Raw genomic sequence first — 18,019 nt, 5'->3', positions numbered from 1 at the left:
AAAAACACAATAACAAAAAATCTATGTACTTGGCTTGATGCTCTTCGGGTTTCCAATAAATGTGTCATTACAGTCTGTGATTGGGGTTCTATGCTGGTTGGAAAATGGAAGTGTCAAGGAAAGAAATGAGACAGAATTATCCTTCCACTACAGCTCTTTCCCTCTCTCTTGCCTGAGGTCAGAATGACTCCAAATGTAATTAAAGGTCCGTTTTGTATAATGTAAATTCCATTTTATCTCCTGATTCAATGTATTTCTTTCCAGATTGTCATGAGACCAAATTTTTTAATCAAAGTCAGTCAAACATCAAAATAATTTAGTGTTGTGAGGCAAACCAAAAGGTAGTTTTCTTTCACAGATGAGAATTGTGATCTGATGAAAAGGGAAATTATAAATAGCACAGATAAAAATTGGGCTCACATTTTCATTTGTGTGTATGTGAACTGTTAAGGTCAGTTTTACCCAACATTACTAATGAAATCATAATATGTGTTTTGTGATGTTTGCATTATTTCCTGGCTGTGGCTCTGGAGGTAGAGCAGGTCGTCCTCCAATCAGAAGGTCAGTGGTTTGATCCCTGGCTCCTCCAGTCCACATGCCAAAATGTCCTTGGGCAAGATACTTAACCCCAAATTGCTCCTGATGGCTGCAGTGTGTGATGTGTGTGTGAATGGGTAAGCATAGAGACATTGTGGGGTGCTTTGGATAGGAAGCGCTGTATCACCCCTGATGAGCAGGTTGGCACCTTGCATGACAGCCTCTGCCATCAGTGTATGGATGTGTGTGTGAATGTGTGAATGGCTGAATGTTGTCATGTATTGTAAAGCGCTTTGAGTGGCTGATAAGACTAGAAAGGCGCTATATAAAATGCAGTCACCATCTCTTGTGGAAAGAAATATCATCCTGTTTTAACTTCGAGGCTAGATCATAACTAACCCCTAAAGGAACAAGAGCAAACACATTTTTCAATTAATCCATCTATGACAGAGGAGGCAATAAGTGACTTGGAAGTCACTATGATTCATTCACATTTTAGTTTCATCAGAGGTGTGAACACATCCACAATTTGTGGGTGAACACTGTGGTTTCCAGTGTAAGATGCAGGGATCACCAGGGCTTTCTGCAGGCTCCAAACAATATAATTTCATTCCAAATGTGCAGTTACACAGTTATAGCCCTGCATAATGTGAGTGATTGTAGATTAAGATGTGCAATGGCAATTACAAAATCTTTTCAGAGGATATTTTGGAAAGTCTAATGAAATGGAGGTCAAATGTGTGATTGAGGATGTTTCTTCATGGGGATTCATTACTATCAGCCAAGTGAATGAAATGGAACATTTCATGGTTTCTTAGATGCCTGAGGACACAGAGAAAGAAAAGACAGTCTTGATGAACTCTCGTAGACAGAATGATATTTGAAATAGTTGCATGGCGCCCTCTGGTGGAAATGTATTTTCTTTCATGAAATGAACGTTATTGCCTCATACATACCACATGCAAATATACTTCCATGATCATTAGTCTAAAGGTTAAAGGTCAGGGTATATGTTTCAGATATAAAGAGCCATGTGAGATAGCAGTACTGAAAAAGCTCAAAAGAAAGCACTGTACCACAAACTCTTGCCTCAGGCAGTAGCTTGCTTATGTGCTTTGTTCATCAGCTTCTCCTCAGTAAATCCTTTGTTTCAAGTTATTTAACACCGTGGGAGATGACATGCAATATCCTGTAGGGTCATATGACAAATTACAGAAATGAGACATGAGCAAAGGAACGTGTAATAAACCAATATAATAAAAAATATATAATAAAAACCAATATATATTAATATATATTTCAATTAAATCAACTAAAAGTTATTTGAATGGTAACACAGGGGCTTATTTTTCATTAGTTTATAAATGACTGCAGTATGTTTGGTTATGGAGTTAATTTGTGAATGGCCACTGGTGATTTCTCTTTCACATTTTGGCATTTGAATAAAAGATATCTACAAGATAAGATAAAAATAAAATAAACAAATAAAAGTTTAACCTGTTCATACACATTTGAACCTAACCAAATATGGGTATTAGATTTCTCTCCTTATCCTCTCTGTCATGGTAATTATCATCCCATAATTCCAGGAATAACAGTTTACTTTATTTAACGCATTATTGTGTGTGTGGGGAGGGGGAAATCATGAGTTATGCGCCTGTTTTATGCTCATCTGACTCGGACAGACAGCATTCCCAGCAGAAAATCACTGTAAAATCACTGAAACAACAAAATATGGGCTTTCAATGTGGTCCTTAATAGGTGTAGTATACTCTTAAGGCTTTTTATATATTTATAAGTTTTACTATGTGATATTACACTTTTTATTAGGCCACCATTGAACACCACAAATAGGCCTATTGCAAATCCCATTAGGCCTATAGAAATGTTTTGATGAATTTTCGTCAGAGTAATACTTTCTTTCTGGAAGCAGCTTGGCTGCAATCTTGGGATGTGTACTATTGGGCTAATTGCCCCCCTTGTAGAGTAAGCTTCACCCTGAGGTTAAGCGGCATGTGACTGGCTCAACAAAGAGGAGGGGGGCCCTGTAGAAAACCTTGAAGAATTTGAGCCTGAGACAGCATCTTTCCTTGTGTATTTCTTTCATTTCTTGCTTCTTTTCCGTATTTAAGGTAAAAACTTACTGCAATGTGGACATTGATAATCGTCAGTTTCATGCTGCGTTTCCTACCCTGCTATCAGCAATTCCCTCGTCTGTGTGCCACCCGGGAAGCCTTGCTCGCCAAAGAGTGCTGCCCGACTTGGGAAGGGGATGGCTCGCCCTGCGGAGCCAGCTCCGGCCGGGGCTTCTGCCAGGATGTGGAGGTGCCGGACCTTCCTGACGGGCCGCAGTATCCCTTCTCCGGGTTGGACGACAGGGAGAAGTGGCCCATGGTTTTTTACAACCGGACGTGCCAGTGCGTAGGGAACTTCATGGGTTTCAACTGTGCGGACTGTAAGTTTGGCTACTTTGGGGTGAACTGCAATGAGAGAAGAGAGTCTCTCAGGAGAAACATATTTCACCTGTCAAGGTCCGAGAGGATCAGACTTGTGTCTTACCTGAACTTGGCCAAGCAGACAGTCAGCCCGGACTATGTTGTGGCTACGGGGACTTACCAGGAGATGGAGAACGGCTCCAACCCGATGTTCGCAGACGTGTCTGTGTATGATGTGTTTGTGTGGATACATTATTATGTGTCCCGGAACGCGCTGTTAGGCGGGCCGGGGAATGTGTGGACCGATGTAGACTTTGCCCACTGGGCCCCTGCGTTTCTCCCGTGGCACCGCCTATACCTGCTGCACTGGGAGCACGAGATTAGGAAGCTGACCAGAGATATGAGTTTCACCATCCCGTACTGGGACTGGAGGGATGCCCAGGGCTGTGACGTGTGCACAGACGAACTGATGGGGGCCCGGAGCCCACAAGACCCCAGTCTTCTCAGTCCAGGCTCGGTCTTCTCTTCTTGGAGGGTAAATACACTTAAGTCACTCATCCTTTTGTTTTGTTTTACTATTCTCATCACCTATAATATTTATGAGTATTTGAATTGTTATGAACATAAAGTTCACAGTTGTGAGGAGTGACCTATGACCTTTACACATTTTACCTAAAAGATCTTAAAAATGTAGAGCATTTAATATAAGACACATTCATACCAATGCTCACTCGTATACCATATAACCTAACTTTAAATGAATTTATGAATAAAAATGACAAGGACTTGTGCACCTTTATTTCTGTTGATCAAGAGGATTTGAAAAAAAAAAAGCTTTTACATGTAGTTTGAGACTGCTTTGATGCCAAAAAAGTGAGACTTACCTTGACAATAATTGTCCTGAAACCCTATAGCAGCTTGCACTGTACTGCATATGTTTCTGCATCAACAGGTTCTGTGCTCCCAAGCAGAGGCCTATAATAACAGAGGTGTCCTATGCGATGCCAGGGGAGAAGGCCCGCTCCGACGTAACCCTGGAAACCACAATCGCAACTTGGTTGAACGAATACCAACTTCTGCAGAGGTGGAGTTCACTCTCAGCCTGACCAACTATGACACCGGAGCCATGGACCGAAGTGCCAACATGAGCTTCAGGAACACTCTGGAAGGTCAGATAAGCTGGTCCTCATATGCACACACACAGACACACACTGACTGTCCAGCTCAACAAGTGATATCACTCTCTGGGCTGCTCCATATTAAATTATATACAGCTCTGCACTGCTACTCTTCCCTCTCACTGTGTAAATATGGAACTCTGGTAATCTGTCTTGTCCCTGGAATGTGCATGTGTAAACTGTATTTGTTTGTAATGATTTGCTCTTTAATTTGTGGCTTTCAAATTGCCACACATCATGACATACATGTGGTTGATTTACACTGGGAATTTATATTGGCTCATAATCTGACAGCTGGATTTAATAATTAATCATAACATCAGAAGTTGTTATAATGCATTAATAACAACAACATGTCTAGGTTATGAGCCCATATTTAAATAAAGGATGTTTGGTATATTGTTATGTCCTTTGTCAGCATAATATGTGGATTATTACTAATTTCTGAGGCATTTATCAATCATTTGCAAATGATTAACATCATAAATAACAATTTACACTGAAAGCCATGCAGTGAAAGTGAAATTAAGCAAAATCAAGGGTTAAAAATAATCAAAAGAACTATCTTGCAATTCAGTAGTCCACTGTGGGTCACTAGTGTCTGCTGAGTCTCAGGTGACTCTTGCAAATGCTGTATGGGGTTGATATCTTGTTAAATATAATGGTGGAATTAAGTACATTTACTCAAGAACTGTAGGCCTACTTAAATGCAATTTTAGGGTACTTTACTCACGTATTCACATTTAATGCTTCTTTACACTTCTACTCCACTACAATTCAGAGCAAAATATAGTATTTTTTACTCTACTGCGTTTATCTGAGAGCTGTTTTTACATTTTAGATTAGCTATATCATAAAATAACATAGTTCCCAAACTTTTTGGCTTCTGACCCCTTACAAAACAGCAATGTCTTGTTGTGGCTTCTTGTCATGTTTCAAAGGTCTATGAGTCAGCAGTTCCACCGGAGACAGATTTCCCCTCTAAACTTCTCACATGGTTTCGATTAAGTGACAGTAGTATGAGGCCCAAAGAGGTAAATCCAGTATTTCCGTGAAAAAAACAGCAAAAATGATAGGAAAGTCTGAAAATGAATCCAAATTAATATAGAAGTACTTTGTTTTTTCCTCTTTTCTCTCACATTAATAATCTCACAACCTTTCAGATTTATTTTACAACTCTTTGGAGGGCCCAAACCCCAGGGGCCAGGTGCATAAAACTCTGTGTAGATTCATGACTAAAACTGTGTGTACGCACAAAGCCAGAAATATGCATACGGATTCTTTTCATTCATTTCCACTCCCACAATTAACCATACATGGATGAAGACACACCCTGAACCAGCCGAATTCAATTCGCCACCTGCCCACCAGTCTGTACGGCTGTCAATGAAACAGACGGGAAAGAAGAAGTGCAGTTTCACAGATTGTGTTGCATCGGCGAGGTTCTCCAACAGCCAGAAGAGCTGTCATTACGCGCGACCATTACGCGCGACTATGCGCCTCTTTATGGCGTCCATATAATTCATTTATCATAAGGACCTGTAAACCATCAATGATTAGTTTGTAGCGCTCATATCTAAACCGACTTTACAAGGTGTGACACAACTAAGGATGAAATAAAAAGAATGTTAAGAGCAAAATAAAATGTTGACTCCTATGTAAATTAAAAGAATGATAAAATAAAACACAAAAGTAATTAATTATCTTAAAATGCACTTTTTCTTGGCATTTTACAAATAAAAAAAAATAAAATCACACAATCAGTGCAGCTGGTTATCAACCTAAACAAACAATGTTTTACTAAAAGATTCCGTCTCTCACCTTATATTTCATCTCCACCTCATCATCACCTTCAGATCGCTTAGGAAAAACATGTGTACGCCTGGTCTAAAGAACATGTGAGGTGCGCACATTTTGTGTTTATAAATACCAGTTTATGTGCGGGAAATAGTTGCATGGTATGCATGGCTTTTGTCCATATGTATCGTTTATGCATCTGGCCCCAGACTGGAAACCACTGGACTAAACAACTTCACTGTATATAAAGTAGTATATACCTCCACAGCTACAACAGTAAAATGCTGCTTACATATTGATTCATGAGTATTAATTATGCATTACATGTATTTGATATATTAGTCATAGGGGCCAAACACAACAAGTAATTTTACTTTTAATAGTTATTGAAAATACATTTTGCTGATAATACCTCTGTACTTTAAGGATTTTAAATGCAGGACTTTTGGGCTACATGTATTGGAATATTTATTACATTGTGGTATTGATACTTGTACTAGTAAAGGATCTGAGTACTTTTCCACCACTAGTTATGCATTCATCTCAGTGTTGGGATGGTTCAAGGATCACACATTCTGCACAAATCCAGCTAGAGGAAAGCTAAATAACGCATTGCTGAGCATGTATTTGCTATTGATAGCAGGTTGTATCAACACAGGACTATCCAAAGTGTCATCTCCAGCTTGAGAGGGTTGTGATGGTTTGCTAGGATACATATATCAGATCTGAACATATTCACATATCTGACATTTCATAAAAAAGGAAGATAATCCACTGTAGGAGAGCTTTAGAGAGATTGCCATTACCATACACATCTTGTGTAAAGATACCATGCTTATCTGTTTGAGAGGTTATATTCCAAAATGCTCTATGTATTGTATCCCTTTTGGGTGAAAAAATTACTGAATATTCAGTGTTTCTGAAGCGTTAATTATCTTATTTTTTCATATATCCAATCAAACACTTACTGTACCCAGACTTCTCTTTTAAAAATGCCATAATTTGTTTAGATTCTGTGTCTCAATGATAGTAATGTCTCATTTTGCAAGCAAAAAGCTTTTGTTTCCCTAACCACTATGTTGCTGGCGCCACTGTCAATACTAATTACATACATCTCATCTTGTAGGATTTGGGGATCCTCAGACTGGGTTAGGAAGCAGTTCTCGTTTGGGCATGCATGCTGCTCTCCATGTGTTCATGAATGGATCCATGTCATCAGTGCAGGGTTCTGCAAATGACCCCATATTCCTTCTCCATCATGCTTTTGTTGACAGGTGAGACATGGCACATGGAGACACCCGCACACTTAAAGAATAGGATCATACATTTTCAAATCTGTCTTAAAACAACAGGTGCCCATATGAACAGTGAAAGAGGTTTTCTTCACTGTAATCATTCCTCCTGTTCTTACAGGCTATTTAAAGATCCCCATTCAAATGTGCTTTCAATGTAAGTGATGGGGGCCAAAATCTACAGTGTGTCCACACAGTTATTATGTGCAAAAATGCATTTAAAAGTTTATCTGAAGCTTATATGAGGCTTCAGCAGTGTGAGTTAGTCATATTAAGTTGATATCTGCCACATTTACAGTCTTTTTAGCATCAAAATCCCTCTTTGTGTTTCCTTGTTGAGATGCAGTGGAAGTATAATTACAAAAAGAAGGACTTTGGCACTAAAAAGACTGTAACGTTGAAAGATATCTATTTGATTTAACTAATTTGGACAGCTGAAGCTTCATATTAGCTTTAGATAAACTTTTAAATACATTTTTCACAAAAGGAGGCTTGTGGATTTTGGCCCCCGTCACTTAAATTGTATGTGCATTATGAAGGGATCTTCTAATGGCCCGTATGAACAGGAGGAATGATTATGGCATGAAAAACCTATTTCATTGTTCATTTGGGTACCTGACTGTTGTTTCAAGACAGACTTGAACAACTGTGCACCCATCCTTTAATAATTTGTGTACATTTGACATTGAACTTAACAGCTGTATTTTCTTTTTTCCATGAAAGCATCTATGAGCAGTGGCTCAGAAGACACAGACCATCTCCATCCCAATACCCAGAGTCTAATGCTCCTATAGGGCACAACAGCGAATACCACATGGTTCCCTTCCTGCCCCTCCACAGAAACAGAGAATACTTCATATCCAGCAAAGACCTGGGATATGAATACTCCTATCTGCTAGATGCTAGTAAGTTTTCATCTGAGTGGAGTTTTTCTGTTCTCATTATTCATTTCCAATTTTAAATCACTTACTGTTTTCCATTATCTCTGCCAATCTCTTTTTCCATTCTTCCAATGCCTTTTAAGAAATTGAATCTATTTAGCCAATCACTGAATCTATTTAATTTTAAGCCAGAGTTCATTCATAAATCATATATCAAAAAGATATCCTGGCTATAAAAGGTCAACCCAGATTTAGATGACTTTCTATCCTTGTTTCACTTTTAACTCAAACGCTCTGCCCACTTTCCTGTGGTCACTTTTATTTTCTTTCCAGACCAGAGGCTAGCAGAATCCGTGCGTCCCTACCTGGAGGAGCTGCAGATTGTGTGGCCCTGGCTGCTGCTTGCAGGGCTCTGCGGAGGAATTGTAGCAATGGCCATAGCTGCTGTGGTCATAACTGCAAAACGGCGATACCGTGGGTCACCTTGGCTGCATGTGGGGAGTTGGAAAAATGTGTTTGCTCTCCCAGAAAGACAGCCACTTATCTTGAGCTGTGACACAGGGGAAACCAAGCACCGTAACTACCAAACAACTATGTGATGGTGCAGCAAATCTCATATGTATCTACAAACAGCACTGTGAATTTTACATTATATTGACTTATTGTAATCAGTCTGTATAATCTTTGTTTAATACCAATGTATTTAAATGGTATTAACAAAGGACATTTTGAAAGAGACTGTTCACCCACAACTTGTAACATGTAAAATCCTACACATTAGTTCATTTCAGACATGAATCATTTTATAAGATTAACATGGTTTTAAGAGGCTGATTACACACTACCATCCTGCAGTTGTTGCATCAGTCAGACATTCATTATGAAGAAATGATAACTTACATGCATAACTGCTTTTCAGAGTGAGAAAAACAAACCTTTGAAATACATTCACGGTAGCCTTGAGGGACTTTCTTTTATTATCTTCACGTGGGAGTTGACTGAAGCACATTTTGATTAACATTTAAATTGATTTATGTTTGTGGTGTGAAACGTACTTCTGGAAAAAGAAAATAATGATAACGTCTGCATAGATGCGAAGGTCTGAGACATCTCCACAGCGTAAGGGCACAGTTCAATATTCTAACCTTAGAGTTATGTAATAGTTTAAAAACTTTTTGACATTTGTAAAAGTCACTGCAATCCCAAAAGTTGCATGTGGTTCACTCTTTACTTTAAAAGTCACACCCACTTTAGTTCATAAGAAATGAGGTCCCAACGGTTGGAAGATTCTGGTGTTAATACCAACCTAACAAAACTTATATTCTCTGATATTTTTCTGTATGTCTGCATCAGAAATATTCATAATGACATATAGACAATCACACACATCACCCCAGTTTTAAAAGTTCAACACAAAAGTTTATTTTTGGTAAGATAAATTGGTTCCCTAATAATTTTACCCTTTCATCATGGTCTCATTCAGCCAGATTTAATTCATACATTCTCAGCCTTGACACATGCTGTCTAGCAAAGCATTTTTATAATACAGTACTTAGCTCAAATACGTTGTATTCAGTTGGCATTCTCAGATATTACAGTACATTCTCATTATTACTGTTGTTGTGACAATAAATGAGATAAATACAGCATTGATCATTTGAAAGCAAAACTTGTACAAAATACACGTTATAATCATGTAAAAAAAAAAACATACATTTGTAGCAAATCTACAATTTGTGAAAAAACGTGGGATGGTTGGAGCACTTCTAAGTTTAAGAGTCCCGAGGAACTATTTTATTTCTTAGAACACCGTTTATTCAGAATAAAATCCATGTTATACAAGTGTGGACATTTTAGAGATCCAAATTTCCTACTTAAACTACATGAAGCAGCTTCATCATCACACAAATACATACGTATATTTATAAAGACAGCATTTAGTCTGGTGTGATATTTGTGGACAGAACAATGTAATAATTTACACAATTTATGAAACCAAAGGATGGAATGAAACAATTACAAGTATGCAAATCCAAATGTGCTAAATATGAAGTAAACACATGGAAATGTACAGATGGAATCATCTTTTACCAAACATTGTTCAATAGAAGATGGTCACAACTGGTCCATTATGATGACTTGAAAAGAAACATAACAGGCTTTAAGGTTCTGAAATTAAGCAGGGCCACACTGGACTCACATCGTGTCTGATGTTATTTTCCAGAGGATTTCAGTGCAATTGAACAGATGTGCCATCATCTGACCTCCACTCAAAGTCTACTAAAAGTCAGTGTTGCTCCTATGATCGTTGAGTACTTCAGTGAAAAACCGTTGTAAAAAATACTTGGAGATTCTTAAGCATTCCAACCTACATGTTGACCAATAAAGGACCAAAAATGGAAAAGACAGGCAAAAATCGAGTACTGTGACTAGTAAGAACAATAAGGAAACACTGTAATGTTGAGGAGTAAAGGCCAAAGTTCCATGACAGCGAAAGAGGCGACTTTTTAAAGAGGTAAAGAATGGACTGCATGGCCTTGGATTCATCTAAAAATACACACTTTATGTTTTAGTTTTAATTCATTCATCATTCATCTTCCTCCTCGCTCTCAGCCTCCTCTTTTTTCTTCTCGTTCTCCTTGGGCGGGATGACGGGGGGAGGAAGGTCCAAGCGAGCCCACGACATAGATTCAGACTTCTTCATGGCTACTTCGATCTTGGCTGCCATCATGTTCACTATACTCTTACTCACATCTATCACCTATGGAGAAAGAAGGGTGTGATAAAAGAAAGGCTTAAAAAACAGATGGTTAAAAAAAACAGCTTATCATAATAGCTTATTTTAAATCATAACATTAAAAACAAAATTCATCAATTAAAGCTGTTTTGGATTATTTTGTGAAAATACATCTGTCTTGTGAGCTGAAATCCTACAGCAAGGATAGAAGCATTACCCTCAGTTTACTCAAATCAAATTGTAGTGTCATTTATGTTCACTTTTTCATCAAAAGAAAATTATGAATGAAAACTTGGGGGCAGAAAAATTTGTCCTTAACAGTGATGAGCAACTACTACTTTACTGTGGTTGTAACTAGTGGTGTGTATTCAGGGAATTTCTCGGTACAATTGCTGCCATGGAGTCACCATGGAAAAGGTCTCTAGTATAATATGACATATCCTTCATAAAAGTTAAATTATATAGTGGTATCATAAATGCTGTACAAATAATATAAAACCATCATTTGGCTAAGGACACAACATTTTACATCACATTGAAAAGAAAGTGTTGCTGCACTTACTCCCCACAAGCTGATTTTCTGCTCAAATTCCTTCTCTCCCTCAAATATAACATGGATGTTGAGCTGAAGAGGAAAGAATAAATAAGCATTAGGTTGAAAAGAAAAACTGAGCAAATATCTGACAGTTACAACTATAGTATCACTCACTGTAGTGCTGTTTGCATCCACGTAGCTCAGCTCCGGGACAGCATTCTTAGCGTAGATAGAGATGATGACCTGTGTCCCAGTCTGATGCCAGTCAAATCGACATGGAACCACTTTCTTACCCTGCATGGACATTAAAATCATTGTTAGATCACCTGATCCATAAATTCAGCCATTCATTCTCTAGCACAAAGCGTTTCCTCCACTGTGGCGCAAGTGCTCACCAGACACCACTAGATGGAGTCACAGTTGAGGCTCCTTCACGAAGACTTGCACACATAAATCATCACTTGTCAGACAGGCACACTTACCTCATCTTTTTTCCTCCATAGATGTGTTCCCTTGGTACAGCCCTCTTGAGAGAGGAAGGTGTTAAAGTCTGAGGTTTTCCTCTTACAGCAGCTCCAGTATTTCATCCTTGAGATGTAGGAAAAAAACATACACCCGCTGGATTTTTAGCAGTCAATAACTTGTCACTCAAAGAGAACCAGTAAACAAGACAAACAGGAAGACTAACAGTAAAATACTGCTGTTGCTCTTCTTTTACAGTTTCTAGAAAATATATACTTTTCATGTCACTACAGTGAAACACAGAGATGGAGCTGAATTTAAAATATTCTTCATGATATAGAAATAGATTTATCGGTCAAATACTAACCCTTCATGGAAGATAGGAAATCCAGAGTGGTATAAGCACACATCCGAATCGCTTGCAGGTCCATTAAAACTCTAAAGACAATGACCAATGTGAGATTCAAAAGACTGAAGCAGACATGGCTAAATTGCACATGTATGACAACAAATGAGAGAACTGAATGAAAGAGTTTTGTCATCTCTCTGTGGATGAATGGAGGCCTGTAGAAAAATCAATAGCACCCCATTCCCTTATCAAGACCTTCAGACAAAATTTAAAAGTACATTAAAAAGTACAAATTTAGACTCTGTCAAGACACCAACCGATTAATCAACCAAAAGCAGGCAGCCCTTGAGAGAATATCTCACGGTTTTTAATCAAATCAGTTAAAGAACAATTATGTAAATCATTAAAGTCTGACTCCAAGCTTCTACAAGACACATCAGTACAAATTTTCTTCACAATTTAATACTCTAAACTTGGGGTTTCCGCTCTGACAGAGCAGATTAGCTGGAGCAAAAAATGTTGTTTTGTCTCAAGAACAAGCAGGGAGGTGGTAAAGAGCTGTATCTATTTCCCCTTACCAAGAACAGTGAGCTCTGATGGGATGTTACAATTTCTATGTCATCTCAATTTATGGGGATCAGCTTAAATCATTATGATTTGTTTTTGTGTTCATTTAATGACATCTGGGCATATTTAAGAATTTTTCACATCAAATTGATCGTGAATCAAATGTGGCTTAGAAATCAGGAGGTGGAAACTTATTTGGCAAATTCCACAATTTAAGCATGAATTTAAACACTTAAAACATTTAAGCTGCTGAGGTCAAAGCCCTGTAGAAAGTATGGATAAAGAGACATTTTTACACATTTTTTTCACCTACTTTAGAGCATCCTCCATTTTTACAGGATGTTCCAATCTTGATCTCGTCGCTATCTTCCTCTAGAGAGACAGAAAGAGAATGACAATGAATTGACACCCAAACTTTGAAGAGCATTTAAGAATTGCATTGACAGTTATGATTTGTCGACCTGCCTCAGTCAGCTTTTACTCAAATGCCATGATGTGAATGACACAGGTGATGGCAAATCCCTAGTGGCCATCCATTAACTTCAACTGTCAACCTGACCTTCAAACAAACTATAAAAAGAAGTGGATGACGACAAAATAGCTGAAGATAAAGAGGACAAAAGTAACAGGAATATGGAAGAGTAAAGAGGAGAAAGAAGAGGAGATAAAGTTCTGTTCTCACCCTTTTTCTCTTCCGAATTTTCAGACAGCTTCAGTTTCTCCAGAGCCTGCTTCAGAGAAGCAGAGACTTTATGCTGCAATCTCACCATCGGTTCATCAGGACTGTAAAAACAACCAAAATTTATGAAAACAATGCTATTTTTAAGTTTTGATATGTTTTTAGTACATGCTGAATCTTTGTATCTCCAAAATTATTTCTGCTTTACTTAAAAGGGGGCATAATAAAAGCATTTGGTATTAGGGTATTGATTTGAATGTAAAGTTTGGAGACAACTGTACAACCTTGGTCTGTGTATCGCCTCCTGAGGCTTTGGTGCGGAGATGATGTACTCATTAAACTTTGGTTTTTGTTCATTTGTGTCTTTCTTTTCTCCTGACGATGTCACATCTGGTTTCACCGGCTCAGGGGGCTTCTCTTTGTTGTGGGGACCTTTTGTACAGCCCTGCGGGGGAGAAAGTCACTGCACTGAACTTACAAACAATGAGTGGTATGGTCAATATGGCTACAGGAAAGGTGGCAGTCAGTGTCTATGAAAACAATAGACAATGGAGACCTGACCATAGGGCATTAAAAGCATGGATTCAAACTGAAACGAAAACTTACTGCAATGCTGAGGAAGTCTGAGAAGTCAGTAGTTCTTCTCTTGCAACAGGACCATCCCTGGAGAAAGTTAAGAGAGACATTAACTTTGACCAGATAAAAGGATGCAAGCTAACCGTGCATTTTCAGGCATTTTACCTTCAGTGCATCGTGGAATACCGGGACTCCTGGATGATAAGTGCAGACATCTATAGAGACAAAACGCAATTTTGATTAACTTTGAGAAAAAATATGTGGTATTATGGGAAACAGTGTGTCCCTCAACAGAATCCAACAACATTCAAACATTTTTTAATGAATTATAGTTTCATAAAAGAAACAATACTCAATTTTCAGGAGAAATAATACACCCTTAATGGCTTACTGTAACAAAAAGGCCATTTCTTTTACAGAATGCTGAGTATAATTGCAGAGTAGTTGGTGAATGTTTTGCTGCAAGGCACTTCAACAGACTGCAGAATCAACAGACTAAGAAATCTATAGTGACTTTCAACTGCTTTGAAGGGCACCAGCCCTTTCTTGATAAAGCACTACAACATCAGTGATGTCTTGCCTGCACTTGCTCTTCCTTTCATGTGTAGTACATCTCTCAAAGGACTTGGGTCAGCTGTGTCTGATGCTGCCCTCACATGTTCTCTGTCAAAATGACTTGTTGCAGAATGAGTTGCTTATACTCAGAACTCTAATGAAAGGTCTCTAACACAGTAGTTGGATGTTACCTTAAAAACTGAAAATAACATTATGTTAAACATTATGTATTTATTCATAATGTACTAAGGCAAGTGCAGAGAACTTAAAGACTTCAAGTTAGAATTAAAGCTTGACATGCTTACATGAATAAATGTAAATTGTGTGTAGATTGTAGGAAAATGATAGTGAAAAATGCCTATATTCTATCTCTCTGAAGGCAATTCAATAGTTAATTGGGAACATGTTAAATTATGTAATAGAGTACGACCATCCTTGGTGTTCATAGCAGCACTTGAGCAAGAACTGATCACAATTCCAACAGAATAATTCATGTATAAAACTAACAACTAGACTTTAGATTCGCCAATCTCAAACAAACAAAGATAAAGAGAGTTCAAGCTTCAGTACATAATAATTATGTTTCATGTTTTGCAATGAAAAAGAATTAGCTTTTATTTTGATAAAAAATAGACATAATTGTCACTACGACATAAAATGTATCTGGCAAATGATTTGCATTTGTCCTTGTGAAGTGCAGCACAAAAAATACATGGTTTTATTATTTATTTGGGGATTAGAAAATTAATTGGAAATATTTATTAAACTCTCCCTTCATCCAAAGAACAGATTTTCAAACTGAGGCAAAACTTAATCATGAGCAACATACAAGCCAAACAAAAAGACTATCTGAAAGCGAAATAAAATGTTATAAAACTATAATTTTATGATTCACTTGAGATACCATCAGAAATCTTCATTGGAGATTTGCCTTAAATGAAAAATACAGCAGAATTTTTACTGCCATCTTTTGGAAACTGCCCTAGAAGATAAAACATTGTAAAATGAATAAAAAATCCAATCATTTTCCTTACAGCATAGCTGTAACTATCCCCCCTCCATACTATTGCCTTAGATGCACCTCTTAGATACCCCAATGTGCCCTATTGTTATGAAAAGAAGTATCCTATTAAAATGGAAATTAGACTTGACTCCTGCACTGAGTATCTGATAATACACAATGTTATATGATTTGAAGACAGAGGCAGACATGTCGAATGAAAGGAAATAGAGACTCACTGAGGATTTGTGTTGAGCTCCAGGATGTTAACACCTTGAAAGTTCAGTTATATTTAGATCAGGGACTTCATACAAACAATGGTCTCATGAACAAACTTATCTTAAAGGACCAGTGTGTAGGACTTAAAGGGATCTATTGGCAGAAATGCAATTAAACATTCATAAATATGTTTTCATTAGTGTATAATCACCTGAAACTAAGAATTGTTGTGTTTTTGTGGGAAACGGCGACCGCCATGTTGCATCGCCATATTTCTACGGTAGCCCAGAACGGACAAACCAAACTCTGGCTCTAGGGAGGGCCTTTCGCATTTTTAACACATTTCGCTGACACTGTAGGTTCTCCTACCCGCTTGGAAGAGGAGGGGTATTCAGTTGGTTAAAATCTGCAACCTCACCACTAGATGCCACTAAATCCTACACACTTGTCCTTTAAATAAGGAAACTCACTATCAGGAAGTGAATTATCATGACAATGACCTTATACCTACACAGCCTGTTGACTGGATGTAGGAGAGTTTCTTAGTGACATATGCCATAAACTGTGTGCCAGACATCAACTTAACCAATAATTTTGTATTCTGGAAGACGTGTTGTGTCAAACACGGGAAAAAAGCAATTAGATGAGCATCTTTTTTTTTTGTTCTTGATGAGGAGTAGTGTCTAACTTTGTCTCCAGAGATGTTACTTGTTACATTAAATCACCAATTTGGCCACTATTTTTGAGACTGCAAACATATACAGTCATATACAATCTATACAGTCTACAGACCCACCTTATTATTGGGGAGACTGCTTTTACTGTCACAGATTGATGTTTGAATGCTGGCAGCAGTAGGTTCAAAATACACTTTGGCTTTCCTCAGGCGTCAGCCCTTCTGGTTTTAGGTAAAAGGATTACCTCATGAATACATCTAGCTGCTTATGTGTTTCTCATATTTTGTGCTCACACCAGTGCAGCATCTTTGTATTCTGAAGGGCAGACCTACCATAAAGATGAGGCTCCTGAACCTTCTTGTGTACACTGTTCTGTATGGGAGGCTGTGGTGTAACTGCCTATCTATCCTACTGGTTCCGCTGCTCTAATCAAATCAGTGTTATAGTTTTGGAGCGTCTATCACTTTTTTTCTGTAAGCATCTAAAGTTATTTCATGTTGAAGCGTGACAACTCATGTGGAAGTGGCGACCTCTGATAACAAAAAAAAGACATTTGAATATATATTGAACCATCTCAGTGGACTTTGAACACGTCTGTAACTTCACTCAGTGAATTAAAACAGACATACTTCTTTTAAAAGTTGAAACGCACTGCAGACTGGAAACCGATGTTCTCTGCCTTATATTATATCGCTGTTATAACAACAGCATTTGTGACAACATAACCTTACGTTAGTTATAATTACGGGATAACATTTGGAAACGTGCTGTAGATTGTATACTAGTTAGAAAAACGTAGAATTATGTGTTTCTGAAACTTAAAACAGCTTTCTGTGCTGCTCTGCAAAGTCTAACGTTACCCTTTAACCTGCTAATCACAGGAGCTCAACATGCTAACAATGTCGTGCTAATTAAGTCACCGCACAAGTTTTTAGCTACCTGAGTTATCGGCTTCAGCATGAAAGAAGTTGCCACTATGTCGTGTTCAGTCAGCTAACACCAGGTTAGCTACATTACACGAGCCCACTGGGCCTGCTCGCGGTAGAAATTTCCAGATGATCAGAGGTTAGCTTGCTAACAGACTGACACAGAGCAGAGCAGAGTTAGCTAACTAAGACATACTCACCGTCTGGGTTATTTTCTGGATCAAATCGCTGTCCACATCCCTTATTGTAACACAAAACGGACATGACGGCGGGTGAAACAAGTTTAGTTTGTGGCTCAGTTTGTTACTACCCGCTAAAAGCTAGTGTGTGTGCGTGAGCTACAGAGCCGCTGCCGTGCACTGCTATACACACATTGCACTAGTGTCACTTCCGGATGTTGTCGGCTTCACTCGGCAAAGATCGGAGCTCGCCCAGCCCGCCAGCTCCATCCTGCGAGCGCACCGTGGTCCCACAAAAGCGACAACTGATGCTGACCGCTTTCAAACTTGCGTGAAGCGTTGTGTTCTTCATACCACAGCTATCTCGGACCTTAACCTCACAGCAAAAGAACACTTAACTATTTTAACGTCAGTTTTGTGTCAACTATTGCAGATAAA

The 18,019-nt window shown here is 38.3% G+C and overlaps 2 protein-coding genes across 2 annotated transcripts; one reads left to right on the top strand and one right to left on the bottom strand.

The window, feature by feature from the left end:
* The first annotated feature begins 1,911 nt into the window (after nt 1-1,911).
* LOC137195646 (tyrosinase-like) lies at nt 1,912-9,432 on the top strand. Its single transcript, XM_067608174.1, has 5 exons — nt 1,912-3,507; nt 3,925-4,141; nt 7,074-7,221; nt 7,963-8,144; nt 8,454-9,432. Exons 1-5 carry the CDS (start codon nt 2,686-2,688, stop codon nt 8,717-8,719), a joined length of 1,635 nt encoding a protein of 544 aa, XP_067464275.1. The 5' UTR covers nt 1,912-2,685; the 3' UTR covers nt 8,720-9,432.
* Nucleotides 9,433-9,517: 85 nt separating this feature from the next.
* chordc1b (cysteine and histidine-rich domain (CHORD) containing 1b) lies at nt 9,518-17,801 on the bottom strand. The gene is made up of 11 exons (XM_067608175.1): nt 17,603-17,801; nt 14,191-14,240; nt 14,056-14,112; nt 13,734-13,894; nt 13,453-13,553; nt 13,084-13,142; nt 12,222-12,292; nt 11,875-11,980; nt 11,567-11,686; nt 11,420-11,482; nt 9,518-10,881 (listed from the first exon to the last, which is right to left on the bottom strand). Exons 1-11 carry the CDS (start codon nt 17,664-17,666, stop codon nt 10,708-10,710), a joined length of 1,026 nt encoding a protein of 341 aa, XP_067464276.1. The 5' UTR covers nt 17,667-17,801; the 3' UTR covers nt 9,518-10,707.
* Nucleotides 17,802-18,019: the final 218 nt, after the last annotated feature.

The sequence above is a fragment of the Thunnus thynnus genome, chromosome 13, assembly GCF_963924715.1.
Source record: "Thunnus thynnus chromosome 13, fThuThy2.1, whole genome shotgun sequence".
Classification (NCBI taxonomy): domain Eukaryota; kingdom Metazoa; phylum Chordata; class Actinopteri; order Scombriformes; family Scombridae; genus Thunnus; species Thunnus thynnus.
The sequence above is the reverse complement of the archived record's forward strand: the minus strand, read 5'-3'. Positions and strand labels throughout refer to the sequence as shown.

Excerpts from the sequence above, each read along its gene's own strand:
- LOC137195646 (XM_067608174.1), top strand. The coding sequence starts at position 2,686 with ATGTGGACATTGATAATCGTCAGTTTCATGCTGCGTTTCCTACCCTGC. Across the intron at positions 3,508-3,924 it reads CGGTCTTCTCTTCTTGGAGG|GTTCTGTGCTCCCAAGCAGA; the intron begins GTAAATACACTT and ends CTGCATCAACAG. Across the intron at positions 4,142-7,073 it reads CTTCAGGAACACTCTGGAAG|GATTTGGGGATCCTCAGACT; the intron begins GTCAGATAAGCT and ends CTCATCTTGTAG.
- chordc1b (XM_067608175.1), bottom strand. The coding sequence starts at position 17,666 with ATGTCCGTTTTGTGTTACAATAAGGGATGTGGACAGCGATTTGATCCA. Across the intron at positions 14,241-17,602 it reads TCCAGAAAATAACCCAGACG|ATGTCTGCACTTATCATCCA; the intron begins GTGAGTATGTCT and ends TTGTCTCTATAG. Across the intron at positions 11,981-12,221 it reads TTTCCTATCTTCCATGAAGG|GATGAAATACTGGAGCTGCT; the intron begins GTTAGTATTTGA and ends CTACATCTCAAG.